General features: G+C 39.7%; 1 protein-coding gene and 1 pseudogene across 1 annotated transcript in view; one reads left to right on the top strand and one right to left on the bottom strand.

Moving 5' to 3' along the window:
- Window positions 1-877: 877 nt before the first annotated feature.
- Window positions 878-19,651, bottom strand: LOC120526454 (annotated as a pseudogene).
- si:ch211-212k18.7 (lysosome-associated membrane glycoprotein 2) overlaps window positions 19,558-27,570 on the top strand; it is a 78,054-nt gene continuing 70,041 nt past the window's right edge. The window contains exon 1 of the mRNA XM_039746944.1: window positions 19,558-19,715. Coding sequence (XP_039602878.1) covers window positions 19,664-19,715 — 52 coding nt within the window. The 5' untranslated portion in view covers window positions 19,558-19,663. The remainder of the gene's footprint in view (window positions 19,716-27,570) is intronic.

Here is a 27,570-nt window from a genome sequence, read left to right as displayed (position 1 = left end):
ATTAAGGGTCAGGAGAAGCCGTGGAGAATATTATGCTGCCTGTAACATCGTTTAGCATGACTGGTTTGGTGGTGGGTCAGTGATGATCTTGGAGGCATATCCATGGAGCGACTCACAGACCTCTACAGGCTAGACAACAGCATTTTGACTGCCATTAGGTATCAGGATGAAATCCTTGGACTCATTGTCAGACCCTACGCTGGTGCAGTAGGTCCTGGTTTCCTCCTAATGCACGACAATGCCCAGCCTCATGTGGCAAGAGTATGCAGGCAGTACCTGGAGGATGAAGGAATTGAAACAATTGAATGGCCTTCACGATCCCCTGACTTTAACCCAATAGAACATGTGTGGGACATTATGTTTCGGTCCATTAGGCGCCGCCAGGTTGCTCCTCAGACTGTACAACAGCTCAGGGATGCCCTCATACAGATCTGGGAGGAAATGCCACAAGACACCATCCGTCGTCTCATTAGGAGCATGCCCCGACGTTGTCAAGCATGCATACAAGCTCGTGGGGGCCACACAAGATACTGAAAAGCATTTTGAGTAGCAGAAATTAAGTTTTTGAAAAAATAGACTAGCCTGCCACATCTTCATTTCACTCTGATTTTAGGGTGTCTACACAATTGAGTCCTCTGTAGGCAGAAAACTTTTATTTCCATTAAAAGACTTGGCATCCTTTTGTTCCTAAGACATTGCCCTGTTGTTATTTGTATAGATATCCAACTTCATATTGAGATCTGATGTATCTAATGTGTTTCTTTAAAGTGTTCCTTTAATTTTTGTGAGCAGTGTATGTATATATATAGACCCCTATTTTCTCAAAAACACTATTTGCTTTAGGATGGCATAGTGGCAAAGTGGTAGCGCTGCTGCCTCACAGTAAGGAGACCAGGGTTCGTGTGCAGGGACCTGTGACGATGCTGGTCCCATACAGACTCCCTCTTCCCATATGGGAGTCTGCTGAACCGACGCGGTCGATATTTATGGCCGAGATGAGCTCTCTTGTTGGTGCAACAATTATTATTTCGTGCTGCTGTATTTCACTAAATCTACTAGCAGTAACACCATCTTGCATCAAATGTTGCAGAAGTGGTAAAAGGAAAGTGCGGTTTTTCCAGATCCTGTCTAAGCACACGCCATTGGATTCTTTCTCAGCTAAAATGATTGGAATACCATACTTCTGAACTGGAGTGGGTCTTAAATACCCCGATTTTGAAATGTTCTTGCATAATGAATCAGACAAATGAGCTTCTTCAAAGGTCATTATAGCTGGAGGAACATTTTTACCAGAAATCTCTACGACAATATCATCGTATTTGTCAAAGTTGATTCCTGTTTCAAAATGAGCAAAGATTAAATCTTCAACTTCTGGTGGAGGTGGTGGAACATATGTCACTTTAGGGCCTGCCTTTTCACCATTCTCCTCTAGTGTTGAACTAAGGAGCCCTGTGGTTTTTGAAAAAAACCTCTTCATCATTTGCTCTATAGCCACCTCTGGATATTCTTTGATAACCTCGTGCTCTGCCTCTCCCTTCATTTTCTTTGTGTTCTCTTCGGCCAGATCTTCCTCTTCCCCAACCTGTGAAGTCTGAAGAAATTTCTACTTCTCTGTTGCAACTGTCATCCAATTCACCATTCCCTCTTCCTCTTCTGCCACCCCTGGGACCACCTCTAGATTTTCCTCTGTTTAAAAGTCCCCTAAAACCTCTTTGTCCTCCAAACCTGCCTCTATTTGAAAAGGCACAATCAGACCTTCCAATCCCCAGTCTAAATCACTCGTTTAAAACAATGGTAAATGTTTAAAAGGTTCGCTAGCTTTAAGTCTTTAGGAGTATCCCCCAGTGTTTAGTAAATCTTAAAAATACACATTAAGGATTTTTAATAATCTCTAGCCATTTCAAACACTCCTGATTAGATATTGACAAGTCCAGGCAATTTATTTGATTTCAGCCATTTTAATTCTAGTTCTAGTAGGACTTTACTCTGTTCAGTCTCAAACTCCTAATGTATTTATTTAACCTTTGTCTGTAGATAATGACGGGTCACTGACTCCCATAATAATCCACCAAACAAAAACTTTCTGCATACTCCACGTGCTAACAATAGTAAGGAGCAATTACCATTGGGGGACTTGGAGAGAATTACTGAGGTTGGTGTTCATTGCTTAAAATTGAAACAAAAAATAAAAACAAAGATAAGAATACTGAAAGTTTTATATAAGAGTAATTTATATAAGATTTTTCAATCCTAAGGAATCATTTAGGATGTTACTATTGTATTACCTGATTCCAACTGTGTATAGGACATCCAGAAGGATACAGCATCTTCATGGAGCCCCACCACTCTTTGCAGTTGTTTCTTCCTGATGCTGGATGATGTCCAACAAAGAAAGAGATATAAGCAGGAGAGAGGGCAGTCTAGCATTGAGATTTAGGAGATCCATAAGAGACTTGGCATGACAGGGATATGTGGCATCTTACTACAGTACAAATTAGTTGAACAGACTATGATAGAGTTCATTATTTCTGGTGTGTTGTTTGAAATTTAAGAGGCATCTTCTGCAGTGGGAACAAATGGTACTGGGAATTTGAAAAATAGCAAGTGACAAGAATGCGGCATTGTGGCGCAGTGGTAAAGCTGCTAAATCTCAGTAAGGAGACCTGGGTTCGCTTCCCGGGTCCTCCTTCCATGGAATTTGCGTGTTCTCCCCGTGTCTGTATGCAGGTTAGATGCATTGGCGATCCTAAATTATCCCTAATGTGTTGTGTGTGTGTGTGCCCTGCAGTGGGCTGGCACCCTGCCCGGGATTTGTTCCTGCCTTGCGCCTGGGATTGGCTCCAGCAGACCTCTGTGACCCTATGATAGGATATAGCGGGTGACAAGAAAGTGACAAGAGGCATCTGAGACTTGCCAGAAATCCTTGAATTGTCTCCATTTGTCTGCTGCATGTTACATTACTGATTATAAAGATTGCCGGTGAACGGACCTAACAGTAAAAGTGTAATTGACGGAGTCGCAGGAAGCTCTCTGGAAACTCCATTCTCATTCTGTAGTAATGAATGAGAGTAGCAGCCTCCCCAAAACCATTTTAATAAAATCATAATTAATATTATACAACACCCGATCTCCTGGGAATTTAATTTGGCTTTTTTTTTTTTTTTATTAATTTTATTGCAATCCGTATAAGCAATCAAGTTTTTACAAAAAGAAGAATTGAGTTAAGAACAGATCGATCCCCACCCCTGAGAGAGAGCAAGCCAAACTGCGTAAAATTTAAGGCTTGTAAAAATACCTAAATTAATAAATTCTCTGTGCTTCATGACCTTATTTTAAAATATTACTGATTAGATCCTGCCATGTTTTGAAAAAAGTCTGCACAGATCCTCTAACTGAGTATTTGATTTTTTCCAATTTTAAATAGTATAACACATCAGTTTCCCACTGACTTAAAAGAGGAGAGTTTGGGTTCTTCCAGTTTATCAGAATAAGTCTGCGTGCCAACAGTGTAGTGAATGCAATCACAGTTTGTTTGTCCTTCTCCACTTTAAGCCCCTCTGGAAGAACCCCAAACACAGCTGTTAATGGGTTAGGAGGGATTGTGAGTCCAAGGCTGTCTGACAGGTAATTAAAAATTTTTGTCCAGAATGATGTTAATTTGGTGCAGGCCCAGAACATGTGACCCAATTAATTTGGCTTTTTTTGACACTGTTGAACAGAAAAAGTGATTTATGCAAAATGGATTAAATTGAAAACAAATATTCTGCTTCACCTTATTCTGTTTAGCTGCTGCTGTATATTTGAGACCGTATAAATTGAAACAGTTAAAACACTTTTTTTAATTTAACGTCCCTATTTCTTGTTTCAACTTTAGAATAATTTTGGTCGGTCCATTGGTTGCCTCTTCTGTCCTTTTTACTTTCTCGTATACGAAGTATACAGCAAGTATTGAAATCGTCTAAAAATCTGATGTCGAGATTTGGATTAATCTCAACAATTTAGTCCTCTCTGACATTCTCATATATGAAGTATAGGGAAAGTATTAGAATCCTCCAGATATTCCATTTTGAGATTTTGATGAATCTCAATGTTTTAGACCTCCATGCCATTTTTGGAATTATGTCTGAGTGTCTGTGTGTGTGAGTGAGTGTGTCTAGCCTTGGAGGGAGAGAATTACAATAGTGCAGTTCAGAGACAGTGGCTTAATTAGTGAGGAAGGTTCAAGTCTTCTGAATATTATGAAGAAAGAATCAACATGATCAGGTCATTGAAGAAATATATTTCCAGAGTCCAGAGCCACACCTGACTGTGACTGATAGTGAAAAGGTAACATCTTCAAGAGTAATGCTTATCAAAAAAATCTGTGGAAGAGGAATCAGAAGGCAGTCATCAATGCTTAGAATGGATTGCTCGATCCCAACCGGTCCAGTTTCAGAAGGAACCACTCTACTGAGACAGCTCTACTGACTGTGGTTGACCAGCTACAGTTAGCTAGAGCTACCAACATGTCATCAAAACTGATCCTTCTAGATCTCTCCTCTGCCTTTGCAACAGTCAACCCTGAGATCCTTCTTACCACCCTCTCTGATCTTGGTAACACCAGGACTGCTCTCAGATGGTTTGGGTCCTGCATCTTGAGCAGATCTGGCTGTTTGCACTGGTGAGGAGATGTTAATGATACATCAGATACGCACAGGGGTGCACCAAGGACTGGTGCTGGATCTTCTATTCTTCTCTCTCCACACTATCTGACTGGCTCCCATCATCCAATTCCATGGTTTCTCAAGTCAGTGCTATGCTGACAATACACAGTTGTACCTGTCATTCCTTCCCAGGACAACACAGTGTTGGCTAGTGTCCCTGCATGTCTTAAGGCCCATTTATACTTGATGTGTCCGCGTTGCCACAAAGGGCTGCTAAGGTGTGTGTGATGCAAATCTTGTCATCAGTTCTAGTGTGAAGATCCTCACATCAGCGACTACACGCCTCCAGAATATTGTAACTGCGCAAACCCTGTGTGTGCATTGACTGAGCATGTGCTAGACAAGAAAACATGTGCTCATTGGAGGAACAGTCGTGTGAAGTGTTGCTACTCATACCTTCACAAAAACCAAAAAAACCAAAAAATATCCACAGATTCATGGTGAGAAATCACTCAGACCCTGTGAAATCAGAAATGGAAATATCTGTGAGATTAAAATGTAAAGGCAAATAAAAAAACTTCAGGGGAAAAGCTGGGGGGACTCTGCTACCATGTGCTGTGCAACGACAGATTGAACTTTACACAGACCGGGGAGCACATCCTCTGTGTGAAACCACATTTGCAGCTTCATACAACCTCAGTATAAATGGGACTTTGCTGATATTTTAACCTAGATGAAAGACCACCATCTATAGCTCAACCTGGCAAAGACGGAATTTCTTGTTAACATGGCCACAGTTCTGGTCAACTCTCCATCTCAGTACAGCTTGGCTCAATGTCACTAACACCTGCCAAGTCAGCAGTACATAATCTTGGGGTGGTAACTGATGGGCAGCTCTCTTTTTCTAACCACATCTCAAATGTGTCTCCTTCATGCTGATTCACTCTGTATAACATCTGCAGAATCAGACCTTATCTGACTAAGTAGATAGCACAACTTCTGGTCCAGGCTTTGGTCCTGTCATGGCTGTATGGATTATTGCAACTCAGTACTAGCAAGGGAGGGCCTGCATGTGCCATTAAACCAATACACATAGTAAGCAAGTAAGTAAGTAAGTGAAGTTTATTTATGAAGTGCTTTTCACAGATAAGGAGTCACAAAGCGCTGTACAATAAAAGAAAAAAAGCAAAGAAAAAGACGAAGCTGGGCAAGACATAGACACATTAAGATATGCAGTAGAGTAAAATCTAACAAATACATTAAATAAATTAAAACAAACTAAAAAACAATTAATGACATTAAGCAATAGCCTGGCTAAACCAGAAAGTTTTTAAAAGAGTCCACAGTATCAGCCATATGAAGATGAAGAGGGAGATTGTTGCAAATCTTTGGTGCATATGATTGAAAGGCTCTATTTTTAATCTTATACATTGAACAACTAAGCAGATTACGTGTGCAAGAGGGATTAAGTTTGAGAAGGAGACTGGATAAATAGACTAGAGCTTGTCAATTCAATGCTCTATAAACAAGTACCAGAATTTTAAAACGAATCCTAAAATCCACTGGAAGCCAGTGCAGAGAGTATTAATTAGGTGTAATATGAAGTCTCTTTTTGTACAGCTTGAAGATGCAAAAAGGAGGATTTGTCCAAGCAAGTAAACAACGCATTACAAGTTACATTTATTTGCTTTGCAGATGCTTTTATCCAAAGCGACTTACCAAAGAGGACAACATAATCGAGTAACATTAGGCTGGGGCCTGTTTGCTCAGCAAGTGTAATAGGAGGGGTAACAAAAGCTGACTGCCTCAAGTGAAAAAATGTAATGACTCATACATTTAGAATCATAGATCACTAAAACGATTAAACTTAAACAAATTAACCAAGAATATAAAGTATTGCAGAACAAAGGTTTTTTTTCCACTTTTTTAAATTAGACAGATATTTACAGAACAGGTCTGCAGTTCCTTCTTAAATACACTGAGGGAGTCAGCAGTATGGGCAGAGGTGGAAAGCACGTTCCACCAATTAATAACCACACAGGAAAAGAGTCTGGATTGAGACTTGATGGAACATAGAGGTGGTATCAACGGACGCTGTTTCCTGGCAGACCTGAGTGGGCGAGCAGGCGTATCGCACTTCACCAGTGTCTCCATGTACTCAGTTGCTGACCCTTTGACTACTCTGTAGGCGAGCATCAGGGATTTGAACGTAATGTGTACTGCTACAAGGAGCCAATGTAAGCGACCTGAAGAGAGGAATGACGTGCCTGTCTCGACTGGTTAAATACAAGATGGGTCACTGCATTCTGGATTATGTGATTTGCAGCGGCTTGATAGCACACTCTTGCCAGAAATGAGTTGCAGTTGTTCAGATGTGACAAGGCCAAAGCTTGGACTATAAGTTGTGCTACAAACTTTGCAAGATAAGGTCTGATCTTGCGGATGTTATACAGCACAAACCTGCATGAATGAGAAATGTGCTCAGAAAACGATAGCAGCTCATCAATTACCACCCCAAGGTTGCGAACTGACCTGGCAGGTGTTAGCGACAGTGAGCCAAGCTGTACAGAGATGGGGAGTTGAGCAGACTGCCTGGCCAGGATCTTAAGAAGCTCTGTTTTTGCAAGGCGGCACGGTGGCGCAGTGGTAGCGCTGCTGCTTCACAGTTAGGAGACCCGGGTTTGCTTCCCAGGTCCTCCCTGCGTGGAGTTTGCATGTTCTCCCCGTGTCTGCGTGGGTTTCCTCCGGGCGCTCCGGTTTCCTCCCACAATCCAAAGACATGCAGGTTAGGTGGATTGGCGATTCTAACTTGGCCCTAGTGTGTGCTTGGTGTGTGGGTGTGTTTGTGTGTGTCCTGTGGTGGGTTGGCACCCTGCCCAGGATTGGTTCCTGCCCTGTGTTGGCTGGGATTGGCTCCAGCAGACCCCTGTGACCCTGTATTTGGATTCAGCGGGTTAGAAAATGGATGGATGGATGTTTTTGCAAGGTTGAGCTGTAAGTGGTGGTCCTTTATCTAGGTTGACATATCTGTAAGACATGCAGAGACTGTAGCTGATACCATATTGTCCTCCCGGTGGAACGACAGGTACAGTTGTGTAAATGGGAATCCACAACCCCACAATCTTTCTGAAGCTGATGAAGCATAACAAGACATCCGGTCCTCTTCCGATGCTTCCTCGTCGACGTGGAGGCAGGATCCCAGTGGAGGTACATTGAAAACCGCATTGTAATTGAGCGGCAGTGGAAAAATAACATCATTACTCCAGTATGCCAGTAGCGAGTGGCAATCGTATGTCTATAAAGAAAAGAAGGCATCAGAGAAAAATGCACTAATAAAACGGGTAGAAAAACACAAACGCATAGAACGAGGCAGAGGCAAAGCCAAACACAGGTGCCATCTTCACTCCAAGAGTAATATGAATCCAAAATGAAAATGGTCCAAAATGAGGCAGCCTGTCTTGTATTCAACCAGCTAAGATGGGCTCATGTCACTCTTCTCTTCAGGTCACTACATCAGCTCCCTGTAGCAACATGCATTCGATTCAGCTCCTTAATGCTCACCTACAGAGTAGTCAGTGGGTCAGCAGCTGTGTATATGGAGACACTGGTGGGGTGCTCTGCTCCTTCTCACCCACTCAGGTCTAACAGTGAACAGCATCTGGTGACGCCATCTCTCTGTGATATCAAATCTCAATCCAGACTCTTTTCATTTGTAGCTCCTAGTTGGTGGAGCGAGCTACAGTACCTACCTCCATCTGAGCTGCTCACTCCCTCAATGTATTTCAGATGTGACTGAAAACTCTACTGTTCTGTAAATATGTCAAACTGTTAAAGAATGGTTTTTGCTCTATGGATATTCATTATGTGGTTAAATTATTTTTGTTATGCTAGCTTCATAGATCTTCCCTTGTGGTTATCGACTCTTGCCCTGTATCACTTGTTCCCAAACAGTACCTAGACAGATGTTACTTGATTATACAGTCCTCCTTTGTTAGTCATGTTGAATAAATGCATCTTTGAAGCCAGCAAACGTAAATGAGTACAGAATATCTGACTTAAAAATATTACATTTAGGATGGTGAGCATTCATCCACAGTGAGATGGCAGGGTGACAACTGAAGACCTGTGTTGAAATCTGAATAGGCTGACAAAGTATAAAGAACACTCTACAATTAATACAATTGTCCCTTTACAACTTCTGATACACTAATAGACACGGGTAACGATTAATCATTGGGTTACTGGATGTTGGATTTTAACCATAAACAGGAAGCAGGTGGTCATCCTGAGGGTCACCATTTCTAAGCACTTCACCCTAAGCACTTTTATGCTTTGTCATGACTCCATTATGCATTGCTTATGAATGGTCACATTTCACATACAGATTCTGTAAATACAGTCAGGCTTGCACATAAAATCACAGTCGTGAGTCTAATTACAAACTCTGATGAATCTGCATACAGGTATAGGATAGAAGAAACAGTCAGATTGTATAGCCTTAATAATCTAGAATTAAATATCGTATAAGCAAAATGCAAAGGCTTAACTCTCATGTGTGTACATTGATGAGCAGGCTAGTTAAACACTGGAGTGTTTTATAGTCGTGTGCACTGCAATTTGCAATACACTAAAACACATTGGTTACAGTGATGAAACTTCACCAGAGGCTATTCTATCTGATCCACTTCAGGAAGCTCTGTCACAGAAAATGCTGACCATTTTTATTTTACAGTTCTACTTTTAAAACTGTTTGGACTTTCTCTTTCCCCGCATGGCACGGCAATATCTCTGTGTAGCACAGGAAGTAGGGAGGGAAGTGTGGTGAGCACTGCTTCTAGAATCATTGCTGGCAATCTACTCGCTGTAGATTCAAATCAGTTTTACAAATTAAACTAAAAATATTAAGATCTTATCTGCCTCATTACACCCTAACCTTCGGCCTGGTAAATGTCTTAGATAAATTAACAGTAGGCGTACAAGATTCCATAAGAGGTCTTACAGACAAGCTATGACTTCTGGAGTCATCTGCCCTATTCTGATAAATCAGCCTATAAGGTCAACTGTTATATTCTTGTCAGGTGTTTGCCCTTGATTGATTTTGTTATAACAATCTCAATTATTTATTAGTTATTTTAATCATCTGGTATGGCATCAAGGACCAGGGCCACCAATTATCATTATGCCCGATTGGCTGCAGCTCGTTATTTGCAAGCCACTGAATCCTGCAATATTTAAAGCACCTGTGTGGATTCATGCTTTGTTGTCCCATTCCCTAATCCTGGTCTACTGAATGCTGCTTGTCTTCTGGTCCCAGCTCTCCTCTTGTATGGTTTATGTTCAATTAGGGAACGTTTCAGTAAGATGAAATGTTAGACTTGTATTTGGAAGGGTTAAGTTGTAGTCTAGTAGTCCCTTATTTGAATTTGGTTTAAAAAGATAGACAGATAGATAGATAGATAGATAGATAGATAGATAGATAGATAGATAGATAGATAGATAGATAGATAGATAGATAGATAGATAGATAGATAATGAAAGGCAATAGATAGATAGATAGATAGATAGATAGATAGATAGATAGATAGATAGATAGATAGATAGATAATGAAAGGCAATAGATAGATAGATAGATAGATAGATAGATAGATAGATAGATAGATAGATAGATAGATGTTATAGGCACAATATAACATATAGATACATAGACAGATATGAAAGGCACAAAGGTACATGACAAGGTTTAAAAATGAATGTCCATAACAAGTCTGGCTTTCTTCCCGGCTTCTTTATTATATTCACACTAATTTTTGTTATGCTAGATGTCTAAAAGTGGTTCCTGCTAATGGAACAACAATGAATATACAATACAATACAATACAATACAATTTATTTTTGTATAGCCCAAAATCACACAAGGAGTGCGGCAATGGGCTTTAACAGACCCTGCCTCTTGACAGCCCCCCAGCCTTGACTCTCTGAGAAGACAAGGAACAACTCCCAAAAAAAAACCCCAGTAGGGAAAAAAAAATGGAAGAAACCTCGGGAAAGGCAGTTCAAAGGGAGACCCCTTTCCAGGTAGGTTGGGTGTGCAGTGGATGTCAAAAAGAAGGGGGTCAATACAATACAATACACAGAACAGAACAAAACAAATCATCAATACAGTATAAAAATAAAAATTTTAGAAGTACGTAGCAGAATTTAACAGTAGATGACATCACATAATATGATTTGGATTTGGTTAGAGTCCTGGAGACCTCATCCATCAAGCTGCCTCCCCATTTGGCCATTCCACAGCTGAAACAGTGCTGGGCCAGCCAATCTGATGAAAGGACCCCTTTTTCCCATGATTCCAGTGATCCTCCATCAGGGATGACTTTACCATAAGCAGGCACAACAACTTGGCAGGTGGGCCATGGCACCAAGTGCCACATTGGGGTACCGAGAAGAGAAACAGAATAGGTGAGGGTTAGTATCAAATTATAATTATCATGTTACTTATGTTATAGTGCTAATGACTAACAACAGAGATGCAGTCTGTACAGTTAATCAGCAGCTCTAGTCAAGGTATACTAAACTGAAGTAGTGAGTCTTCAGCCGGGATTTAAAGGCTGAGACCGAAGGGGCATCTCTTATAGAAGCAGGAAGACCATTCCACAGTTTAGGGACCCTGTAACTAAAAGCTCGACCTCCCACTGTTATTTTATTAATCCTTGGAATCAGAAGCAGACTGGCATCTTGAGGTCTTAATGTGCGCACTGGTTTGTAAGTTATGATAAGTTCAGACAAGTAAGCCGGACCTTGGCCATTTAATGCTTTACATGTTAAAAGGAGGATTTTGAAATTTGCCCTAAACTTAACCGGGAGCCAGTGTAAGGATTTAAGAACTGGAGTTATGTGTTCGTATTTTCTTGTTCTTGTGAAAATTCTTTCAGCAGCATTTTGGATTAACTGGAGGCTGTATAGAGAACAGTTTGAACATCCAGTGAACACCACATTGCAGTAGTCAATACTACTAGAAATAAATGCATGAATTAATTTATTACAATCCTGTTTATTTAGAAAGCGCCTTAATTTTCTAACATTTTTAAGATGGAAGAAACATGTTTTGGATAACTTTGTAATATGTGCTTTAAATGACATGCTAGAATCAAAGAGAACTCCTAGATTGTGGGCTGATTCAGTAAAATTAATTGGGATTCCAACTGAGTTAAACGATGACAGAATATTGTTGTGATCAGCGTCATTCCCTCCAACAATTAACATCTCTGTTTTATCTGTATTTAAAGACAAGTAGTTCTCATTCATCCATTCCTTTAATTCACTAACACAACTAATTAAAGACAACATCGGAGAAACTTCATTTGATCAAAACGAAAGGTATAACTGGGTGTCATCTGCATACGAGTGAAAATTAACATTATGTTTCCTAATGAGAGATCCCAGTGAAGCATGTGAAGTGAAAACAGTGAATATGTTGTCAGTTTTTCAATACACCACCTGCTTTATATGTCTCAAATGAGAAACTAAAACTTTCCAGAAGCTCCTGAAAAATATAAGTAAAACAGCACCCCAAACATACAAGAACTTCTGGCTTGGATAATAAGAGAGCTGCTGCTGCTGTCAGGCTTGTAGGTGGCAGTAAGATGTGGTCAGATCTGCCCATTTTTTCCACAAGTTTATATTTAAAGGCATTGATATTTGGAGAGAGCAGGCCCAGCTTGTTGTGTCCACAAATGGAATGTGCTGATAGAAGTTTTGTTTTCCTTTCAAAGCTGCTCTGGTTGAAGTCACCAGCATTTTAGGGTCAGAATGATTCATTATTAGGGTGTTGTTTCTGTTGTTGAGTTAATAAACATTAACAACAATAAAGTAACTTATCTCCCTACATGGCAACGTGGATGAATTCAGTCAGCATTTTAATATTGTATTTAGTTAGAATTAATTAGTTAAATTAATAAACTAGAAAACTATTTTTGAATTTTACAGATAATATTTCAGATATAGTTTTGATACATATTTTCAATATTATAATATTTCAGATTCAGATTACTTTTTTTCCTCTGTTTTGGTTTATCATAGAGACTGATCATGACAAGAATGTTCTGTTTTTTGTCTGTTTATGTGTTTATTATTTTTACCCTTATTTTGCTCATGCCATTTGGTCTTCATTCCAAGTCCATCATTAGTCTAAGAAAACAAAACAAACCCGTCAGAGAGATAGCAGAAACACCAGGAGTGGTCTAATCATCCATTTGGAACATTCTTAAAGAGGAGGAATGGACTGCTGAGCTCAGAAACTCCAGAAGGCCTGAACAATCACAGAAGACAACTGTGTGGATGGACTGTTGAAATGAAGGATGGAATGATGGACTGTTTTTACTTACATGGACAGCTCTTTGGACCTAATATTGATAGTAATTTCCACACTTGGAATCACCTGCAGACCTTCTACCTGCTTAATAATTAATGAAATAATGAAGGACCTGCTTCCACCTGGCTGTAGAACAACTTGTCAGTCAAATGTCCAAATGCTTTTGAGCCCCTGAAAATCGAGGGTCATGTATAAAAATGGCTGTCATTTCTAAATGTCCCATATGATATTAAATTAAAGCTGAAAGTCTACACTTCAATCACATAATGATTGCTTCATTTCACATCTATTGTGGAGGCATAAAATGATAAAAATTGTGTCACTTTCCAAATATTTAAGGACCTGACTGTACATAGATAGATAGATAGATAGATAGATAGATAGATAGATAGATAGATAAGGCACTATATAATAGATAGATAGATAGATAGATAGATAGATAGATTTGAAAGGCACTATATAACAGATAGATAGATAGATAGATAGATAGATAGATAGATAGATAGATAGATAGATAGATAGATAAGGCACTATATAATAGATAGATAGATAGATAGATAGATAGATAGATAGATAGATAGATAGATTTGAAAGGCACTATATGATAGATAGATAGATAGATAGATAGATAGATAGATAGATAGATATATAAGGCACTATATAACAGATAGATAGATAGATAGATAGATAGATAGATAGATAGATAGATAGATAGATAGATAGATATACAGGGCACTATATAGATAGATAGATAGATAGATAGATAGATAGATAGATAGATAGATAGATAGATAGATAGATATGAAGGGCACTTTATAATAGATAGATAGATAGATAGATAGATAGATAGATTTGAAAGGCACTATATGATAGATCCATCCATCATTCATCTATTATTTCAATTTGTTCAATCCAAGCTAAAGGTCCCAGGCAATTAAAGATGAATTAAGTGAGTAGTAAGGGAAAAGACACATCAGTGGATTTATTATTCCCTAAAGTGGGCAAAATACAAAAGTACCCAAACTTCTAAAAGTAAGAGGCAGGTATGTTTTACATTTTTTAACCCTGGAGGTTCCCTCAATTAAGTCTTGGCTGATGATGTCACAGGGAGTCAGTGGCTAAATGGAGATTTGAGCTGGAAATCCTCTGGCACTGAAGCAATTAAAGCTACTGCGCACAAGGCATAGAAGTGCCCGTTAGTGGTCTGAACAGGGGTTTATAGTGGGAATTGCTTGAGTGTTTTGTATTTGACCATAGGCTACTCAGTACTCTCTGAAAGTCTCAAGAGGGTGAGATGACTGGGTTTTGGGGTTTTAACTAGATACCATCTCCTTCAGTTTCTAGTGTTTCAGTCACTAAAGTACACAGTTAAAAGGAAATGAGTTACATGAAATCTTGGTCTAAATTAGGATTTCACTCGGTGTATAATTACTTTTGGGCACTGGCACTCTTTGTGGGCTTTAATCTTTCCATTATTTTTGTCACCCACTTGTTAAAACAGAGGACTGCAGATGGAAACACTAAACTCATGGCAGGGAGTGTTAGGGATATCCACCAGTCTGTCACAGGAGGCACCTCTACGTGTTCATTTGGGATGCTAGTTTAGAGGTGAACTTTTACTTAACATTCATGTCCTGCACTCAAAGAATGAAGCTTGGAGTACGTTGCTATTGCTCGGCTAATATAAATTGACTTAACTGAAAATCAGCAGGTTTCAAGGCTTTATGTTTCTGGCACAACTGACTTACTGTAAACCTCTTGGGTGTCACATTAAGAAGTATAATTTCCTGTATGTAGAAACAACATCAATGGATTTACTTTAAATATTGTACCACTCACAGAATTAATTTATATGGCCATTCACTAATAACCCTGTGCATAAGTGCACTGAAAATGAACATGGTTTAAAACTTTAATAACATTCCACCATGCACATTGGAATGGCATGCAGAAAGGTTGCCAAAAGCCCAAATTCTCCCCGACCAGATGATTTTATTTAACGACTTCCATTAGGGTAAGGAGAGCCTGGGCAGTGAGCTACTATTTGGGATACTTTCTAGAATGTTTGTAGTTTTTCAGTTATTTTCCTTGATTAGCATATCTTCAGTTAATTTGCATTAAGGGACCACCCTTTTTGTAGAGATGTTTTTTAGGTGTTTTGGTGCTCTTCACCCATTTATAAATGAAGACCACACATAACAATATTTTTGCGGTGCTAAAGATTTATGTGTGTGTGTGTGTTTCTTAAAAGATTTTGGTTAATTAAACTTGCATAATCTGGCAAACCTTTTACACCCCCTACATCATGGCAGTGGGCTTTTCCTCTCTGTGTGATGATGGGAGGGTATCTAATATATTAATTATGACAAATCCAGGTGTAACTGGGTATTTGTCAGCCATATTTGATAAGGAGGAAATTGGGCAGCTGGTTTCTAAAAGATTATATGTTTGCTTCTCTTATAGAAATATTCCACACAAGAATATTTTTACATGTTTCTTACCACATATAATTTGTAGTGATGGCTGAGAAACATTTTTAAATCTCATATTTCATGCAGAATGAAAAGAAAAAAGTTTAAGATAGAATAGGACTCAGTGGTGTCCATTGCTGTGTAACAGCAAGCAATGAGAAAAGCAAATATGGACAATAGAAAACAAATCTTGTGTCACATAATCCATCTATTAGTTATCTAGTTGTATGCTATATTATTTTGCTATATTATTTGCAATGAGAAGTCAAACAAAATGACACCTTTTATTGGCAAACTAAAAGATTACAACATGCAAGCTTTTAAGGCAACTCAGGCCCCTTCTTCAGGCATTTTGCCTCAACAGCTTGCATATTATTATCTTTTCAGTTAGCCAATAAAAGATGCCATTTTGCTTGACCTATCATTGCATGCATAATGACTAATACAGTACAACACCCTACTATCGCTAGATTATTGTTAAATAAACACTTCTGGAAAAATCAGAGCAATCATAAGAAGGAAACTTAGCCCCTAAAGGGACTTCAGCAAAAGGGGGAATAAAAAGCAAGAAATTTTTGCATACACATGCAGTGTTTCCTGGATATACCTTTTCCTTTAGGGCCTCCATATCTTTCCGGTAGACCTGTCCTGCAGCTGTATCTGTTTTCTTGTGTAGCCTATTGGAAAGTTGACATGGACGTGAAATTCATAGACCTATGCTTTTAATCTGGGTCTCCCATAAGCACCAAGATACTCAATGTTTTCCTGCTAAGCATTTTTTGACCTCAAAAAATCTATAAAATCATCTTTCTTCATGGTTCATGAAGACGAAATCTGTATTATAATTCCTGGCTTCCAGGATTGACAGGATGTGGCAATAAATCAAATACATTTGCGCAGATTGGGTAGTGACAATACTTTCTCACGCACAAGAAACAATATCTTATGAGCACACAAAGTGTCTTATGCACATGCAAAAACATCTTGTGAATATGTACATGATAAATAAGATTTTATTTTCCAAGTCCCTGCAGGTGCCAATTTATGCATAAGGTTCAGAACACACTGAGAGCACCCCACATTAAAAATGAGCGATGGACCAAATGCTGTGATGTGCCACCATGTCAGCCTTTCATAAGAACTAGAAAAGAGCCAACAGGTTTTATTTTTTAGAAATAAATTGTTGAAAGGAATATGGCATCCCACCCAAGGTTGCTCCTGGCATGGTTTCAGTGCTGCTAGAATGAACAGTGGCCCCTGCAAACTGGAACTTACATTGACGTGAATAGGTGCAGGATTTGATTTATTTCCAAATTTTGCTGACTATTGAAAGAAAGAAAGAAAGAAAGAAAGAAAGAAAGAAAGAAAGAAAGAAAATTGCACTTCACTCTGGCCCTTTATTGACACATTTGGACTTTCAGCTGCCTTTCTTGCTAGACTAAAACACATGTAGCTCTGATCTCTCTCTCAAAAACGTCAAACGTTACTCCTTAACAATTCTAGATTATAATGTCTGCTGAACAAACAGGTATCGCTAGCTAAGCGGAGGCAAGGTGCACTTCAGCACGTGGCGAGACGTAGACTATAACTCGAACAGAGGATGGCGAATGAACGAGGAAGCTCTCGACCCACAGCCACTCTCTTGGATTTGCATAAATACATCGGTACCACAAGCGAACTATGATACTTAGCCCGATGAGAGAAGTCGCAAAATCATCCAGAAAATTCAAGCAAACTATCGAAAACAAACAGATCTAAATCCGTTAAGTAATTCTCTTGTGAAAAGCGGACAGACATACAGACAGAACGAGCTTGGACCATGAAGTTTTTAAACTCATTTCTTAGCGAGCACCTATGGGTAACCTACATTTCCAAATTTCAAGTCCCAAGTCCTCATGGTTCGGGATATTTTGAGATGAGTGAGTCACTGGTATTTGGCTTTTGTATACAGTATATACACTCACCTAAAGGATTATTAGGAACACCATACTAATACGGTGTTTGACCCCCTTTCGCCTTCAGAACTGCCTTAATTCTACGTGGCATTGATTCAACAAGGTGCTGAAAGCATTCTTTAGAAATGTTGGCCCATATTGATAGGATAGCATCTCGCAGTTGATGGAGATTTGTGGGATGCACATCCAGGGCACAAAGCTCCCGTTCCACCACATCCCAAAGATGCTCTATTGGGTTGAGATCTGGTGGCTGTGGGGGCCATTTTAGTACAGTGAACTCATTGTCATGTTCAAGAAACCAATTTGAAATGATTCGAGCTTTGTGACATGGTGCATTATCCTGCTGGAAGTAGCCATCAGAGGATGGGTACATGGTGGTCATGAAGGGATGGACATGGTCAGAAACAATGCTCAGGTAGCCCGTGGCATTTAAACAATGTCCAATTGGCACTAAGGGGCCTAAAGTGTGCCAAGAAAACATCCCCCACACCATTACACCACCACCACCAGCCTGCACAGTGGTAACAAGGCATGATGGATCCATGTTCTCATTCTGTTTACACCAAATTCTGACTCCACCATTTGAATGTCTCAACAGTAATCAAGACTCATCAGACCAGGCAACATTTTTCCAGCCTTCAACTGTCCAATTTTGGTGAGCTCGTGCAAATTGTAGCCTCTTCTTCCTATTTGTAGTGGAGATGAGTGGTACCCGGTGGGGTCTTCTGCTGTTGTAGCCCATCCGCCTCAAGGTTGTGCGTGTTGTGGCTTCACAAATGCTTTGCTGCATACCTCGGTTGTAACGAGTGGTTATTTCAGTCAAAGTTGCTCTTCTATCAGCTTGAATCAGTCGGCCCATTCTCCTCTGACCTCTAGCATCAACAAGGCATTTTCGCCCACTGGACTGCCGCATACTGGATGTTTTTCCCTTTTCACACCATTCTTTGTAAACCTTAGAAATGGTTGTGCGTGAAAATCCCAGTAACTGAGCAGATTGTGAAATACTCAGACCGGCCCGTCTGGCACCAACAACTATGCCACGCTCAAAATTGCTTAAATCACCTTTCTTTACCATTCTGACATTCAGTTTGGAGTTCAGGAGATTGTCTTGACCAGGACCACACCCCTAAATGCATTGAAGCAACTGCCATGTGATTGGTTGATTAGATAATTGCATTAATGAGAAATTGAACAGGTGTTCCTAATAATCCTTTAGGTGAGTGTAGATTCAGTGGATTAACTTGGCTCAACTCCCTGTAGTTCTGGAACGACGGCCTATCCGCACAAGTCGAGTTTGGGATGTGCTGACAGGAGTTTTACTTTCATATTCCCAGAGTGGAGGCAGTCTACATGGGCTCGTCACTGTTTGAATTAAGTTCTTTCGTTTTTTACCCGCAAACTAGATCGTTTACTGCCAATTTAAATTGGACTTTTCTCATAATATTATATAGTATCTTCCAGGACCTCTGTTTAGGATTGGAATGCGTTTAAAATGAATAAACTAACGAACGCAGACAAATTGCAATCTGCGTTTGTGACAGCTCAGCAGGTCCCTTATGTTCTCCCACTGCCAGACCCCCAACCCCCTTCCACCTCCCATCCCACCTTGCGGCTTTTCTCTGAAACGAAACTTAAAAGATAAGTCACTGCGCTTCCGCAGACAGAATGAAACGAAACAAGTGAAATATGTAAAAGAGAATGCCGTCAATCATACTCGATCAGGGCACATACACGGTTAATAAGTTGTTTTTGTAGCTCTTGGTTGGAGCCCCCAAATTGAGAGTGGTTTAACATGCATTTGTCGCGTGGTGGGCAATGGCCGTGGTTCTTATGTGAGTCAACTGTCAACCCATCAATGCATATCACACAGAACAGGCGCCTCTACCTGTCAAGTTTGTCCTGATGGCTCCTTTTTGTGCCGCATGTCTAACGGATTAAGTTGGGGTGGGGGGCGTTTGGGATCCTTGAAAATCTCAGGCTGATCGGACGTACTATGAGAAAAATTGCTTCGTTTTTTGTCTGGATTTTTTTTTTTCAAGCTACTAACAGCCCGGTGTTTAACTGCGATTGCGTTACTCTAGTGGGAGGAGTGTTTGGATAAGTGAGCGCGTAGAGAACGTTTCTTGTCACTTCTATATTTCCTTCTTGTAGGTGCTGACAGAACGTGAGCAGGCAGCGCACTAGAGCAGGATTCAGCTCCTCATACGACATTTATCGGAGAAAATGAAAAGCGGAGCGATCGTAGTCGTCTGCGCCGTCCTGGCAGCCGTGTCCGGTAACTAAACTTTTCCTAATGAATTATTTCGTGAATTCACTTGTCACTTGCTTAATGTTTCAGTGTTTCACCGGCAATATAAGCAAGTAAGTGTCGTTTTGCCGCAATTTGCAGTTTACAGCAAACGTTCAGTACAATCACGATCACTGAGATCACGTTCTGTTCTCAGTTACTCCTTCGAGGTTTTTATTATTGTGCTGAAAGACTTTTCATTTTCTTAGTTCCAGTTTTGGTTATATTTAGTCGCAGTTTTGTCAGCCAATTTATTTGCATGTGTAAATTATGTCTACGTGTTAATTCATTCATTCGCTTTTCGGCATTCTGCATGAAGTCGGCTTCAATGGCAGAGTCTCCACTTTCTTCAGTTCTTTTTACCGGCCCGTCACTTAAATGTCTGCGAACGGCTCAGTGTCGCCTCCATGGCATATCATGTATTGGTCTCTTCCTGTTTGTTGTTATGCTATTATGTCTTAAAATATGTAACGTATATAATCACGTGCATACATATTTTATGATGTGTTCAGTGCTTCTATATAAACGGGGAATACATCCTGTATGTATGCAAATTGGTGGGCAGTTAAATTGCATAAATACTTCATGTCATGTCCTTTTCTAACCCACTTAATCCAGAACAGGATCAAAGGGGCCTGGAGCCTACCCAGCTAGCAGGGTGCAGGGCCATCACACACACACACACACTGACACTCATCTAACCTGCATGTACTTGGACTGTGGGAGGAAACCCACGCCAACATGGGGAGAACTGCAAACTACACACCTGGGCAGGAACCCTAGTTGCCATACTGCCAGGCAACAGCACTACCACCGTGCCACCCTATATGTACTTCATTTTCCTCCTGTATACAAAAAATACGCTGGTTAGGTTTTGGTCCAACACTTTTCTGCTCAAGCCCTTTGTTCTTAAATTGGAAAAAATAGGTTCAAAAAAATGTATAAATATATTGACAGATGTATGCATGTGTAGATCACATGGTCTAAGCGTCAAGGGTTATGACCGATGGCCTAGTCACCTTCTGTGTAGAAGAAGAAAGTCGAGAAGAGCGATTATAATTCTTGGACTTCTGGGTATGAGTTATAAGGAAAGACTGAAGGAGGTGAGCTTTCTCAGGTTAAGCAGAAGAATATTAAGAACTGACATGATTGGAGTGTGTAAAATTATGAAGGGAATAGTCCAGTGGACAGAACACATTTAATTCAAAATGAATTTATCAAGAACTTAGGGACACAGTTGGAAACTTGTTAAGGGTAAATTTCACATGAACATTAGGAAGTTTTTCTTCTCAAAGAGAACCACAGACACTTGGAGTAAATAGACAGCAGGACTTCAGGGACCTCCAAAACTCAACCTAATGTTATTTTAGAGGAATTTAAATAGCTAGGATTGGTGAGTTTTGTTGGTCTGAATGGCCAGTTGTTGTCATAACAGGTCGAATATCCTCCTCATGTGTAAGTGAGTTGTTTTCCAGGTTCTCTGGGTTCTTTCCATATTTCAAAGACATACAGGGTGAGCTGATTTTTGGAGTGTGTTATGCCCTGCAGTGGACCTGCACACAGTTTAGGACTGGCCTTGTGCTCAATTCATGGTGGATGCCCCCCTGTATTCGAATAAATGGGTTCAGAAAATAAATAATGGGCAGTGTGAAATATTAATGTTGCATACTGTATAGGCTCACGCTGCTCTGGATAAGTGGGCTAGGAAATTGGGGGATGGAAATACGTATATAGGTGTATATTATATACATAAATATACATTTACATCATTTATATGCTGTTTGGGTGTATTTGTGCTGTATATGTGTGTTATGTATATGTACTGTATGTGAACATGTATAAAAACACATGCTTTAATGAATGTATGTTTCCATACTACATATGAATCTTTCGGCTTGTCTTTTATCTAATTATTCTATATCCATCCATCCATCTTCTTAACCTGCTTGTCCAGGGCAGTTGTGCAACTTATTTATTTTTATAATAATGTGTATGTAAATTCATTTTGTTAGTGTGAGGAGGTGCACGGTGGCACACTGGTCCTCTGTCCATGGAGCTTGAACATTTCAGTTTCCACCACTTTCCAAAGACGTGCATCTCAGGTGAATTGGCAGTACTAAATTGGCATGTGTGTGTGTGTGTGTGTTCATCCTGTGATGGACTGGCACTCTGTCCAGGGTTTGTTCCTATCCTAAGTTAGCTTGGATGGGCTCCAGCACCCCCGTGAGCCTGGTCTGGATTGAGTGGCTTAGAAATGATGTGAGAATTGCACTAACAGAAACCATTCAACATTTCCATCCACATTCTGAAGCTCTCTGTTTTGAGGCACTAGTTTTATGGTAGTCTGGACATATCCAGGTGGCACCCCCATTTCGTTCCATTCATTATTTTTCAGAATCCACTGCTATGAGGTTCAGAATACATCCCAGCCATGTCCTACACACTGAAAAATGCTGGTTCTTTACTGGCATTTTACTCGTCCTCGTAGAACTGTTGCCTGACAAAGAACCATTTCAATCTGGGGAGGCACTTTTGCATATGAAATTCATTCTTTGAGCTTCAAAATTTTTTTTAAACATGAAGATAAAAGAGAAACATTTAATGTCTAGTAGGCTACTGAGCAGAATACAATCGATCATGAAAGTGAACTTAGTCTGTGTGATTGTATGCAGCGAGTGTCCTTTATCAAATCAGGAACCCAGCTGGATTTCTTAAATCTACTGTCATCTATTCAGGGTTATTTATGGACCCTGTTAGTGATGTAAATAAATAAACGTTTTTTTTTTCTGGGACCTGTGGATGGTTCTATCAGGAACAAAAATGGTTGCCTTTTGACACTGCTTTAAAGAAACACATAAAGAGACAAGAACATGGAATGGGATGGCAGTCTATTTCACTATTTCATGTTGTTTTCTATCAACTTATTCCTTTAAGGTTTTTTTGATGGATATTTTTACATTTATTCTCATATTTCCGTTTACAGTGGTGTTTTTGTTTATACCAGTTACGCACTATCTCTATTTTGCATTTGCGGAGTTTCACATTCCCTTTTAGAGTTCTATTAAAAAGAGTGAAGCACCACACCGTCATGATATTTAGTGTACCCTTTCGGTTTTCTTTCTGTTTCTTAAGTTTACACCATCCATTTCTTATTCATATAGTGCATATTTGTGCATATTACTATAAATAATTCAACCCAAATATCCATTTGTGTGTGTGTGCGTGCGTGTGCCGAATCAGGTTATTTGTAAGGCAGAAACCAAACCTGGATGAGCTTACTTTTGGGTTAATCGTTACCTTAACATGTGCAAGCACAGCATCAAAATGTCCATTTGAATTGACACTTGGTAGTCAGTGATTTATTTATGTATTTCTAAACTTGATTTTGGGCAGAGTCACAGCCCCCTCTATATATATATCGCCTGTTGGTTCCAGTTCCTAAGTTCGATTTCTTACTGGGGCGGTTTATGATATTCACGTTTCTATTTGTATTTTGTTCATGGATTTCTTTTGTGGAGGTGGAGATGATTAGCTGTCACCTTTGCTCCTGCTCTTTAAAATCCTCCGCCGATCGTCATATTTGAAATCTGTCCGTCTTCGGCTTAGCTTTGTGAACTTTTTCGAGAGCACCTTTTTACTTTTAAAGACCAACTCAAAAACAAATCTACAAGACTTTTATGATTTTTTTTCTTTGAAGACTTCAAGTGAATAAAAGTCGTAGTGCACTCGCTGAGGAAGTGAAGAAAGCGGACACACCAGACGCCACTCGTTTTCATTTCCTTTATTTTTTGATGAAAGTGTTGTTGTCGGTCAACGTCCGTCCGTCGTCCGGTGTGCATCTGGCCGCGTGACGCTCAGTTTCGAGTTCGAAGGGGTGTGGTGACCAATGTGTCACTTTACCTGTCAAGAATTCACTTCCTACTTTTCGTGGATGCGTCCCGTGACTTGCTCTGTTATTGAGCTCGGTTTGCGGCTCCTCTCGCTGTTTTTAGTTTCGTGTCTGCTGACCGAGCAGAAGTCACTTCATCACGCAGACGCTTCCCATAGCAATTTTGAAAGAGAGAAGAAATCTGAACGAAAGCTGCTGTAGCCTGCGCAGCGTTTGACGGATGGATTCTTCTTTATATCCGCCTTTGTGTGAGCAGAGCTCTTATCTACTCGTACAACTGCTGCTCGGCTGCAGACCGCTGTATCGAGTAGCCGTAGAAAGCCCTGAAAGACAATGAATCGATCAAAGTGCATTGATAAAAAAAAAAAGAGAGAAAAATGCGCAGTTTATGATCAGTGCGTTAGTGGACATTAATCTTTACACCTAATGCTGCTGTCTTAGGCTCTGCGATTAAGTTATGGCAAAAGGGAGGCCAGGAATGCATAGCTGGGTTTAAGATGCACGCGTTGCATTTGCACATATAGACAGAAGTAATTGTCAGGTACACCGAAAAAAAATGGCACGTCAGTTTAAAATAAAAACATATGTACATCGGTTACACATAATAAAATTATTTTTATCAAAAATAATTTAATAATGCTTAATACACTAAATTAACATATCCTGAAACAACGTGATATTTTTATATAAAATGAATGAAACGTTTTCATTCTGTTAAATTATGTTAAATAAATATGTCAGTCATTCAGTCATTTTCCAACCTGCTATATCCTAACACAGGGTCACGGGGTCTTCTGGAGCCAATCCCAGCCAACACAGGGCGCAAGGCAGGAAACAAACCCCAAGCAGGGCGCCAGCGCACCGCAGGGCACACACACACACCCACACCCACACCCACACACCAAGCACTGTCAATAAAACATAATATTTTAACAACTGTTGTATAAACTTATTTTAAAAAATGCACCTCACCGCTATAACCTTTGTAGGTTGTCAATTATACTTATTCCAGTATCATTTTATAGTTCATGTTCAAAGTCCTGCGATGGGCTGGCGCCTTGCCCAGGGTTTGTTTCCTGCTTTGCGCCCTGTGTTGGCTAGGATTGGCTCCAGCAGACCTCCGTGACCCTGTAGTTAGGATATAGGGGTTTGGATAATGGATGGATGGATGTTCAAAGTTATTAATAAGAAATAAACAGGTTTGCTTATATCTAAAAGTAGTTTTATTTGGTAAAAACAATAAAAACCAACAAAAATATAAAAGATTATTATTCAAAAGCTAAAATGTACAACAGTGCACGGTGCCAGAATGTCATTACCAATTTATAACTAAATATGAACACAAAATGCACCTTCGATAGAGTGTTATATTCTAAAATACATTTATTTATATTTGTGTAATGGCAGCATGGTGGCGCAGTGGGTAGCGATGTTTCCACACAGTAAGGAGACCCGGGTTCACTTCCCATGTCCTCCCTGCGTGGAGTTTGCATGTGCTCCCCGTGTCTGCGTGGGTTTCCTCCCACAGTCCAAAGACATGCAGGTTAGGTGCAGTGGCGATCCTAAATTGTCCGTAGTGTGTGCCCTGTGGTGGGCTGGTGCCCTGCCCGGGATTTGTTCCTGTGCTGGCTGGGATTGGCTCCAGCAGACCCCCGTGACCCTGTGTTACAATATAGCGGGTTGGAAGATGACTGACTGATATTTGTGTAACTGTATATATTATAGAATAAATGTTAAATATTAGTAAAATATAAAGAGCAAAAATTGCTGTTTGGCACCTTCCTTCACAAAATAATTTATTTGTTTTATTTTTTTATTTTCAAATGAGCCGATTCGGAAACTGCATTGTATTGTATTTGGGTGTATTATTCATTTGTCTGTATTAATAGTATTTATCTGGTTGAGCAATTTTATGATAATACTAATGAACAGCAATGCTGAAAGTAGTTGACCTGTATGTCAGTAGTTTTGTTTTTTTAAGTATGTAAACGTACCTTTATTATGTGAATAAATCGAGACAACTTAATAGCACATTTACTGACTTGTGACGGTAATTAGTGAGCACAGTTTGATAAAACGTTAAAAGAGAATACAAGGAAGAATGCAAACCAGAGTAACCGTTAGTCTTTGTGGTTTAGTGTTTTAAATGAATATCTGAATATTTATTTTGTGCGAGTGTGTTTTTTGTTTTTTTAACTTTTATTTCACTAACCTTTTGCTCTTAACCGGCAACAATAACTCAAACCCACAACCTGTTGCTTCTTTGAAAGTCACATGACTTTCCAACCTCCGCTGATGATGAATCTGCTTGGTGCGTATTAATGTAACAATTATGACTTCTACCTAAATGACTACAATTAGTACATTGTCTGCGGTGGGCTGGCGCCCTGCCCGGGGTTTGTCTCCTGCCTTGTGCCCTGTGTTGGCTGGGATTGGCTCCAGCAGACCCTCGTGATATAGCTAGTTAGTTAGGATATAGCGGGTTGGATAATGGATGGATGGATATTACATTGTACATCCCACAAGATTCAATAAATTAAATATGATCGAGTTACGTTCAGAAGTGGAACATAAACAATACATGTAATATGAAGTAAATACATTTTTGTAAATATAACAACCTACCATTTCCCTTTTTCTCAGTGTAGTGGCCCAGGGGCATCATTAGGATTTGCAGATATCAGGGTCTTAGACGCCTCTGTGATTTTCGTGTGGAGTCTTACTTGGATTACCTGCTTATAAAATCAAAGGGTGCTGGGGTCCCATTCAAGTTTTGTGATTGTCTATCCAATATATAAACTCCAAGAGAACTGTCCCCATTTCGGTGGAAGTCAAACATGTGAAGAACGGGGGACGCAGGGTTTCAACAACAACAACATTTATTTATATAGCACATTATCATACAAACAGTTACTCAAAGTGCTTTACATAATGAAGAATAGAAAAATAAAAGACACAGTAAGAAAACAAAATAAGTCAACATTAATTAACATAAAATAAGAGTAAGACTGGAGAAAAAAATAAAATCTGTAGGGATTACGGACCATTAGACCTCCCAGTCCCCTCTGGACAATCTACCTCACATAAATGAAACAGTCCTCTTTGGATTTAGGGTTCTCATGGAAGGACTTGATGATGATGGTCACGTAGACCTCTAGCTTTCAGTCCATCAATGTTGGAGCATCATGATGCTTTGAGTAGGTTTTTGGCGCAGGCCGCCACCACAAAGAAACCGGAAAAAAGAAACAGAAGAGAGAGTAGGGGTCAGTATGGATTTTAGAGCCACCATGAGTAGTTATTATGAAGAATTGAACATACAGAGTATCAGTATTAAGTTAAAGTGAAGTTATGAGAAGGCCATGTTAAAGTAATGTGTTTTCAGCAGTGTTTTAAAGTGCTCTACTGTATCAGCCTGGCGAATTCCTATTGGCAGGCTATTCCAGATTTTAGGTGCATAGCAGCAGAAGGCCGCCTCACCACTTCTTTTAAGTTTTGTTCTTGGAATTCTAAGGAGACATTCATTTGAGGATCTTTCGTACGACTCATTTGTGTGCACGTCTTGAAAATACTGGTTCTTTAATGGTATTTTATGGTTCTTTACTGGGTTGTGTAGTTCCTTCTAGAACCATTGCTTGACAAAGTGCCATTTCATTCTGGGAATTGTTCTTTGCTGATGAAGTTGGTTCTTTGTGCTTTGAAAGCTTCCTGTGGAAAAAAAAAGCTGAACTCTTTAATGTTTGGTAAGCTAACAGATTAAGAGAGCTCGGTCATAGCCTGTGTTACTGTATGCAGCAAAGAGTCCTTTTCAAATTAGGAACCTGTTGGTATTTCACAGATCTGTTACCGTCTCTTCATGGTTACTTACTCTGTGAAGCCTGTTACTCATCTAAATAAGTTAAGGTTCTTTCTGGAAACGTGATGTGCAGTAGTCATTTGGAAACCAAAAATAATTCC

Source organism: Polypterus senegalus, chromosome 3 (assembly GCF_016835505.1).
Source record: "Polypterus senegalus isolate Bchr_013 chromosome 3, ASM1683550v1, whole genome shotgun sequence".
NCBI classification, from domain to species: Eukaryota; Metazoa; Chordata; class Cladistia; order Polypteriformes; family Polypteridae; genus Polypterus; species Polypterus senegalus.
This window is presented reverse-complemented; position numbering and strand designations above follow the sequence as displayed.